Source organism: Eucalyptus grandis, chromosome 9, assembly GCF_016545825.1.
Source record: "Eucalyptus grandis isolate ANBG69807.140 chromosome 9, ASM1654582v1, whole genome shotgun sequence".
Taxonomy (NCBI): Eukaryota; Viridiplantae; Streptophyta; class Magnoliopsida; order Myrtales; family Myrtaceae; genus Eucalyptus; species Eucalyptus grandis.
This window is the reverse complement of record NC_052620.1, coordinates 12,547,672-12,557,380: the sequence shown is the minus strand read 5'-3', so window position 1 is coordinate 12,557,380 and position 9,709 is coordinate 12,547,672. Positions and strand designations below refer to the sequence as shown.

The following is a 9,709-nucleotide window of genomic DNA, read 5'->3' as shown; positions in this document are numbered from 1 at the left end:
TATTCATGTTCAGATCGTAGGACGTAGTAAATACCTCATGGTATGATCAGATGATATTATTGGCGGCCTGAGTAACGGGGACATGCTTAGCAGTCGGTTTAAACACACACCAAGAGCACCTTCACTTCCTTGACAACACATGCAGCTAACGTATTCTCTCTCTGTTCATTCACTCTCTGCCCACAACCTCACCCTTGCACGTAATTTTTCACTTCCTCCATGTTTTGCTTTTGACTCTCGACTTTGTGCCTTAGGAGAATTTCAACTTCGTTGTCTTCAGGGGAATACCACGTGGCTTTTCTTTCCAATCTTCCAGTTCGAACCACATGGCAGATCTGATGTGATGCTCGATTTAGGTTCTTGGTAATGATTCTGGGGGTCAAATTTTGGAGCTGAGTAAAGTCGATCACATGACATTGCAGCTGAATTCTCGTCATGTTGTCTTTTGTCGGCTGAAGACCCCATATCTCTTCCTGCTGCAGGTCTCATTTGTTTTGTTGGCAGCATGCTCCGCTCTTTGTTTTACTCGGGCAGTTTCCCTGATTTTTCTCATACGCTCATGTCCCCTTTGCTTTACTTTTTTTTTTTTTTTGGGGGGAAAAATAGATTCCTAGGAAACTAATCCCGTTTTAGAAGATGTACAATATACCTGAGTAATCTAAACTGCAAGAACAAGCTCTAGTTTTTTGAAAATATGTAAAAACGACCTTTTGGCAACAATTTATATTTTCTCAATAGGGAAGAGGAGAGGAAAGTATCTCCCTGAGAAAAAAAAAATGTTAAAATGATTATTACAACTAATTCTTAAATTACATGAGTATCCTCCTTGTCATCAAAGATTTCATTAAGGTACTTGGGGAGAGAAATGAGCAAATATCCCGAAAAACGGGAACTTCTCTTCTCATCTTTTTACACAAGAATCTGTGCACGTTTAGATTGTCTGTATATCCCATAATGATATATCATATATGATTGAATTTGAGACTATTTAATCTTATATAAAACGTACCTTTTTTCTTCTAACTGTAGAAGAAGACACAATGAATATTTTCAATACGGGAAAGAGACCAATTAAAACTGATGGTTAAAGATGATCATCATTTCACTTGTAAGGTCATTGAGATTAGAGCCAACTAAACTTAGCCTAGTTGGTCAATATTTCATATTAAGGAGAGAAAAGGGTTTATTCCACCATCTCCTTAACGTCGTGTGTCGATACATACTTAGTCCAAACTTATCCAGTGTTACGGGTAGATGCCCTCCTGGCATTGTAGGAGGAGCTTATTTGGGATGGCGCAGGTAACATTAAACGAGATTTGAAAATGGCAGAGAAATTTGGAGCAAAACTCTAAGGAAATCTTTGATTTAGGAAGGCATCTTTTTATTGGCCAACTAAATGTTGGGCCAAACAACATCTGCAAATATGCCAATAGTACAACATAAACGAAGACTGGAATCACAACCTTGTAGCGTCTCGCTATGGAGACAAAGCACCGACTGACAATGCCACTAAAAATCGATGCATTTATTTTTATTTTTTTAGCAATTTGTACTTATTCTTCTCCTCCATTAGACGGAACATCTTCAAAGCTAAAACACGACAGACGGGAATTATTAAATGAGTGTGTTCAGCTTGCTAAAACTTCAACCCAGAGCCGTGCAACTTCTCTTCCATGACACCGTCTATTCTCTCCCCCATCTCCGCACTCATGTAATTCACCCAATCTCCGACCTCGCCTCTCCTGAAGAACGACTTGTTCTCTGCTCCAGTCCAAAGGCTCCCGCTCTTGTTCACCTCCAACGTGCTCAAATTGTCGAAGCTACACATCCTCAGTATTCCCTCCACAATCCCGCCTCTCAGCTCTTCTTCACTAAATGGACACCCCACGAAATCAGCCAATCTCCTCGCATGAACACATGGGTCTGTTGGAAAAATATGGCTTCGAATTGGGTAGAACAATTGAGAGTGCTAGTATGAACAAAATAAAGGAGTTAGGGAAGAGAATAAGAACAAAAGATTTATAGTGGTTCGGCTTAATCTAAGCCTACGTCCACTCTCCCACGATAACAGCCTTCTTGGCTGGATTCCACTATGCAATCAACAAGAGATTACAACTTCGAGTGCAAACACTTAGTAGATCACACTATCTCACTAAGTCACTCTCTTGGTATTTCTCTCACGATTACAAACGTTTAAGCTCTCAAGAGACAAGTATATGATCAAAAGTCGCTCAGACTTTGGAATTATAAATTCTACGCTCCGTCTCTTACTTGCTCATCGGTCCATGATCTCCTTAAATACTCCTCCACTTCCAAACTACCGTTGGACAGTATCTCGGAGAATCGTCTTCCAATATACCCATTGGACAGCTCTGTATCTAGAAGATTTGGTAGCCGTTGAGTGACAAAGGTAAAATCCCAAATTGATTCCGATCGCCCATACAAACGAAATCTTGGTTTCCATAAGTAAAGCTTTTCGTATAGAAAGATCTTGTCTTCAACATCCAATTGTCAATCAAATAGATTGAGTCAATCAAATCAATCTTGATGTGGAATCCAAACCAGATCACTAGCCGTTGTACGATTGGGCTTGAGTTACGATTCATCGAATCTGGATGTAAAGTTTGAGTCTGTAGACTTTACAAAATGAGTTTGTAGACTTTACAATCTGGGTCTGAACATATCTGCTTCTGAACAGATTTAGCTTTAAGGTCTGTACCCAGTTCAGCTTCAGCATAGAGTCTGTCTTCTGGTTCAGCTTCAGCATAGAGTTTGTCTTCTGGTTCATCATTCACGTTCAGTCTGGAATTAGTCAGAGTTGACAGACTTCTGATGTAGAACAGACTTTGACACTAAAGTCTGGTCTTCGAGACTTTGAGTCTTGAGTCCGCGCCTTCGACTTTGACACAGAAGTCTGGAAATCTTCAGAATATACTTTGGACATGTTACGTTCAGTCTTCTGGCCGTCTTCTGACTTTGATAATATCCTCTACATGTTCTAACATCTGCATGGTCTATTACTTAACCATTAAACATGTTAGTAGCCTTTGATTTATTTTGTCATCTTCAAAACATCATAAGGGATTTCCCTAACAACAATGAAGTTGGATCTTTAGAGTACTCAAGTCGGACTTTGAGGCGTGATATCACTTTCTTTAAGGATTTATTTGCCCCACTACGTTGCTAATGGTCACCGGCAAATTTCCTCCAGGATACAACAAAGTTTCAAGTGAGAATACTATATAGCAATTTTAGTATTTCTCCAGGGTCTCTCATGGGAAACAATTAGAAACAATGGATGTTGTTTTTCTCTCGAAAGAAAACGAAAAAATGGAAGAAGATATATCTTTGATCTCAAAACAAATGTACTTATATATGTCTTTCGAATAAATGCAACTCTTCAAAAGATTGCAAAAGAACAAAGACAACCTTTCGGGAAAGGTTGTAAAATGAACAAGTATGTCTCAAAGGTTACGTTGAAAAAGACATAAGAAATTCGGAATTAAATAAATAAAAAATAATTATAACTTTTTGTGAACAGTCGCATTGTTTCAATAAGACTTTATAATTAATTTTTATAGAAATAAATCCGAATTTTCAATAAATAAAAATAATGATCGTTGGTTAGTGCCAAATCTCGTCCACGTGCGCACTCACATCTTTTCGATGTGGGACAAGGCACCTCTTCATTTGTTTTATAAACAAATTACCAACAATCCCCCACTTTTGTTTATAAAACAAAAACAAAAATAAAACATTAAAAATATACAGCCAAAATTTCCGTGAGATTAATATACATACATAAAGGTCTCTTTCGAGTTAAACCTTTACTTAGTGCAAGTATCTCAAAGCTCCATCAAAGTGACAAGTAGCTCGGCTTTAAACTTATACTTTTATATAATAGAACCGGACATACCGCACATATACTAACCTCTTGTTTCAGCGAGAAGTTCTATATTACTCCGCACTATTATGGCCTTGTGCTTAATCCTGTTTCATGAGCTCTCTAGAAAGCAACCCTAACTTTCGTAAGAAGCGGCACCACTCCTAAGCTCATATAGGTGAAGTATCTACCATGTGTTTCTGTTACTATCAACACATTACATATTTGTATTATACTTCATTAAGAATTCAATTCAACCTACAAAACGTAACAGACGATATTGACTCCTCATATCAGGGCTACGTCAGTATCAAACAATCACATTCAATAACTTGTTCTTACCCATTAAACCTTGTAACTAGTGATGTTCTAGAAAAATGTCGGGTTACCATTATTGGTGATTTCAATTAAAGGGTTTCAGCCCCATTTCTTGTGAGGTCATTATTACCATGTCTCTCGGTAAAGACTTCGTCAAAGCATCGGCAAGATTATTACTTAACCTCACATAGACAATTATTATGGTACCATTTTTAATCAATTGTCTCACATATTCATGTCTTAGTCTTACCATTATAGGTGCTATTATAGGCTCTTGCCAAAGTAGCCTAACTATCACAGTGGATAGAAACAGGACGCATAGGATGAGGCCATAATTTGATGTCCAACAACAAATTCCTAATCCATTCGGCCTCTTTCCTAGTTGCCGCTAAAGCAATAAATTCAAATTTTATAGTTGAGTGAATTATGCACATTTGTTCCTTGCTCGCCCAAGAAACAACACATTCATGTAATATGAAAATTCATCCAGAAGTTCCATCTCCCATACTTGTAATCCAACTAGTATCGGTGTATCTTTATAATACAACCGAATAATTATTATAGAACAATCACAAATTTTAGGTTCTTTTAAAATAACCGAAAATTCTAATAATAGCCTTTCAATGTTCTATAATTGGATTACTAGTATATCTACTCAACTTGCATATATAAAAAGTAATATCAGGTCTAGTATAATGTATCACATACATTAAAGACCAATATCACTCACATTAAAAACTCTCCACTAGGAATCAAATGGAGTACTCATATATTTGAAAACAAGATGTTTAAATCTATGCAACATCTTCTCTGTATAATCACTTTAGCTCAAAGAATAACCCCCACTATTTTTTAACCTTAAAGCCTACGATAATATCTACTTTACTCAAATATCTCATTTTAATAATGAAAGTTAGATACTTCTTAATCTCAATGATTACATTTATATTAGTTCCAAAATAAGGATATCGTCAACCATGGCTCCAAAGAATTACTTCTTTTTGTCTCAGCTGCCTCCTCCTTTTCCTTTTGCAACTTTGAAGCCTCGGAAGAACATCTTCCATAGAGACAAGAAACAAGGGGACCGGCAAATTAAGAAGCGAGCACAACCAAGCATTGTCATGAAGCCACTGGAAGCTGTAAGGACGCATTAATGACAGCATTCTAACACAGTCTGCCCATGGGAAGTGGACCTTTTACACTTCTCAAATCCCAATTTATGCTACACTCAAAAATTGGGACTTTGTCAATCATTAACCAAAATCCTTTGTCCACTTTGCATGCCAAGTTTTGCATATAATCCCCTTATCTTACGTCCTTTAAGGCTCTTGCACATAAGATGTTATAACGATAACAATGTAATAAATAAACAAAATCTTCCGAAGCTATATCAAGGAACCTCCTCTCCACATGAATTTCCCACATAACAGATTTACCATATCCAATGGTCAATTAAGGACCAGCCACTCATAAACTACACAAATGACACGATACCTACGGCTTCCTTGCCTCTTCTGCATGTCTTACGTGGCATTTGGAAAGAACCACAACTTACGCAGACTGAAATTAATATCAAGTCAACCCATTTAATATTCTAATTCTAAGCTCCTACAGCAACCCAAGCAATTGTAGGATTCCTATTACACATGCACATAAAAAAGCAATGCAACCACAGGGGAATGACCACCGTTCTTATAGATATGACAACCTAATGTAAAAGTAAGAGCAGAATGATAAAAATCAGCATATAGTTTGTATTCGCCAATCGGGGAATAAAACCATACATTGATGAACCCAGATTAGAGACCAAATTTATGAAATATCTGTCAAAGATGTGTGCAATCACTGACACAAACTTGAATAGAGCCGATTCAAATCCAATCTAAAACATGCCATGTCATTTCCTTTTCTCATTAAAATAGACTGTGACAAAGCAGTAGATATTACCTTCTTAATAGATTGGTAAGAGGGTTGATGGCAAAAGCTTCGGTTATCATTGACGATTGGAATCACAGCCAAAAATCTCGACCGAGATCCAGTCGCTTCAGTTTCTCGGTCGTGAAGCAGAGCAAAATAGAGCACGCTTTATGTTTTCTCGGAACAATAGCTACACTTCCTAGTCAGTGATACTCGGCCAGTATCACGAAAGTAATTGATTCTTTCCCCGCCCCGCACTGGGTGACCTTGCATCACGCACTCGGTCATTGCTGGAGGGAAGAAGGCCCCACGGTCTGACTTCCTTCCCAAACACAAACTGACATTCAGAGATTAATGGGGAAGAGACCCGTGTGTATCCTTCAATTTTAGCAAGAGTTTGCTATCCTCCAAATTCCTCAATTTACATGATCCAACTATGGGGGTTCCATATGAAACGTCAATCCCTGGGTCTTGAATTTCTGGCCACGAAGGATGATTCGGGAACTGCACTTCGCTCTTGCGCTACGCGATGTTGGTAGCGTAGCCATGGTTGCAGTTGTTGATCTAACGAGCAAAAATTTGAGTCTCCAAGACCAAGGACAAGACCAAACAGGGCATCCTTTGTGACGGTCGAGTGAACAGAAATGATACGCACTCCTATGAAGGCAACGATTGGCAATTAAGAGGTAGGAGGGAGTTTGGAGGAAATCACCGAGAAAGCCACTCCAAAGTTCCATTAGTCTAAGCCACCGATGCCCTCTACCCTGATCTCTTAGTATCTCTATAGTTCGACAAATGCCGCCAATTCTCAAATTTGGCAGTGTAAGGCCACCGTTGGAAGTTATGTGCCAATCCGGGCACTGACGTCACCGGTGGAAGATCGAACTTGAAGTTTACTCTGGGCCATCTCGCACGCCTAAGTTTGCTGAGTTCGAGACCATTCGGGGTTTTCAGCGCTATGAGCGGAAACCTCTCGTACCCCTCACAACTGCACCAGCCTAAACAGCCCTCAACAACCACGGTGACAAGAAAGTCGCGTGCTCGATCTTTGCTGCCGTGGCTATAACCACCCTCTCTCTCCATGAAATGCTCAAGCCTTTCTACATGGCTAGGCATTAGCAGCCCACCGAGCAAAGATCTGATAGTTATGAGTATATAACCTTTTTCTGGGAAAGAGAAATCTCGAGAACTTGCACTCGATCTCATGGATCAGAGTCTCGGCATTCTCGACGTTTGTTTTACGAGATGAGATGCCGGTCTCGCATGATACGGGAAATTAGCATCGTAATTCAAGACGACACCATCCTGGTCTTTTTCATCACGATGGATGTCATCAAGATTTGTTAGTGTTGAGTCCCAATCTGAACATCAAATACATAGACAAGACATGGCATAGCATTGGGAGCATAAAAGACATAAAACACATCCTTACGATGGTAAATGGACAAATAAAGAGAGAGAATTCAAGAGAGAAAAAGAGAGCCTTCATTGCCACGGTGAGTGAGGATGAATGCCATTACGACCAGAGAGAGATTTGTCCGTGGAACGAAGAAGAGGATGCCATTTGCATTTTGCACATCCCTTGCTTAACCCACCATTAACCGCATCCTTAACTCCATTGTTGCACAAATAAATCCTTAAAATTGTTGGAAAAATATGGCTTCGAATTGGGTAGAACAATGAAGTTGGATTTTTAGAGTACTCAAGTCGGACTTTGAGGCGTGATATCACTTTCTTTAAGGATTTATTTGCCCCACTACGTTGCTAATGGTTACCGACAAATTTCCTCCAGGATACAACAAAGTCTCAAGTGAGAATACTAGATAGCAATTCTAGTATTTCTCCAGGGTCTCTCATGGGAAACAATTAGAAATAATGGCTGTAGTTTCTTTTTGAAAGAAGACGAAAAATGGAAGAAGATATATTTCTTTGATCTCAAAACAAATGTACTTATATATGTCTTTCGAATAAATGCAACTCTTCAAAAGATTGCAAAAGAACAAAGACAACCTTTTCGGGAAAGGTTGTAAAATGAACAAGTATGTCTCAAAGGTTATGTTGAAAAGACATAAGAAATTTGGAATTAAATAAATAAAAAATAATTGTAACTTTTCGTGAACAAATGACTGCTTCAATAAGACTTTATAATTAATTTTTTATAGAAATAAATCCGAATTTTCAATAAATAAAAATAATGATCGTTGGTTAGTGCCAAATCTCGTCCACGTGCGCACTCACATCTTTTCGATGTGGGACAAGGCACCTCTTCATTTGTTTTTGATGGATTTATGAGATGGGCTTAAGGCCCATCCGCTCAAGTTGGGCCCAAAAAGGCCCGGCCCACGGGAATAAGGCCCGTTGATGGGGGAAGGTATAAAAGGGAGGAGAGAGAGAGAGAGAAGACAACTGTTGGAAAAACAAACGTACGCTTCCTCTCTCCCGTGCATTCTCTCTCAAAAACAAAAAGAAGAAAAACGCTTAAGGCGTCCCGTCTTCCCTTCAAGGCGAATTGACATCATCAAATCAGAATTTATTCCTCGGTCTTCAGCATTGGTGTTTAATCTGTGGCTAACAAGGTACGCTCGAATCCGTGGTGTGCTTTACGATCGGTGATACGTGTTTTCCCGGGCTTCGTCTTCCGCATTGATTTAGGGGTTCGATTTAGTGTCGAATCCGGTTTTCGGGGATCAGTCATTCCCAAGATTGGTATCGAGCCCTAATTCACGTTTTTCCCGATCAATTTGATGTTTTTTGATTGATTTTTTGCGAAAGAACTTCGGCCGTACGGATCGGGGAGAAAAATCCCGACACCCGAGCGCTGTTCGGCCATTTTTCTGAGTTTTCGTAAGTCGAAATCTAATTCTGAAGGCACTGGGAGAAAGGCGACGTTGAGACGAGTCCGGCGACATGTTGTGCGTCGCCGGAAGACGCTGCACGCGCCCACACGCGCCGCCACAAGCCGCTGCGCATGGGAGCCACGCGCCGGTGACGAACCGGCACGCGCGCGCGGCGACCGGCGAACGGCACGCGCCGGTCCGCGGACCGACGCGTGCCGACGCCACGTGATGACGCCACCGTGACGCCATCCAACGGTCGGTAACCGCTCGGATGACGCCACCGATGACGTCATTGCCGACGACGTTTCGCCGGGCGGTCACCGCCGGCGACCCGCCCCGACGACGACCCGACCCGAACCGCGACGCCCGGACGCGCGCGCACGTGCCGGGTGACGCCCGCGTGACGCCATCCCGCGCACGCGCGCGCACGTGCGGACGGTTCACCCGAACCGGTCCGACCGGCCCGACCGGTCCGTCCGGCGACCGGCGACCGTTGACCCGTTGACCGACCGTTGACCGACCGTTGACCGTGACCGATGACGGTTGACTTTGACCGTTGACCGTTGACCTGAAAAAAGAAAAAAAAAAAGAGTTTGTTTCTTTTTCAATTATGTCTGTGTGGGTTGTAGGTAATCCATTTTTCATTCTGCATTTGTTGCATGAATCATGGAAAATTATGTATTTTCCATTTGTTTATTATGGATTATAAGTGATCCATTTTAGTTCGCATTTGTTGCGGAACTATGATGCGTTA

At 40.7% G+C, this 9,709-nt stretch overlaps 1 protein-coding gene across 1 annotated transcript; it reads right to left on the bottom strand.

Annotated features, from left to right (window-relative positions):
- Positions 1-1,636: 1,636 nt before the first annotated feature.
- On the bottom strand, positions 1,637-7,201 carry LOC120288397 (cytosolic sulfotransferase 8-like). Its single transcript, XM_039302353.1, has 2 exons — positions 7,057-7,201; positions 1,637-1,923 (listed from the first exon to the last, which is right to left on the bottom strand). The coding sequence occupies exons 1-2, from the start codon at positions 7,199-7,201 to the stop codon at positions 1,637-1,639; spliced, it is 432 nt and encodes a 143-aa protein (XP_039158287.1).
- Between the last annotated feature and the right edge of the window lie 2,508 nt (positions 7,202-9,709).

Excerpts from the sequence above, each read along its gene's own strand:
- LOC120288397 (XM_039302353.1), bottom strand. The coding sequence starts at position 7,201 with ATGGAGAGAGAGGGTGGTTATAGCCACGGCAGCAAAGATCGAGCACGC. Across the intron at positions 1,924-7,056 it reads AGCGCTGAAAACCCCGAATG|ACCCATGTGTTCATGCGAGG; the intron begins GTCTCGAACTCA and ends TTTTTCCAACAG.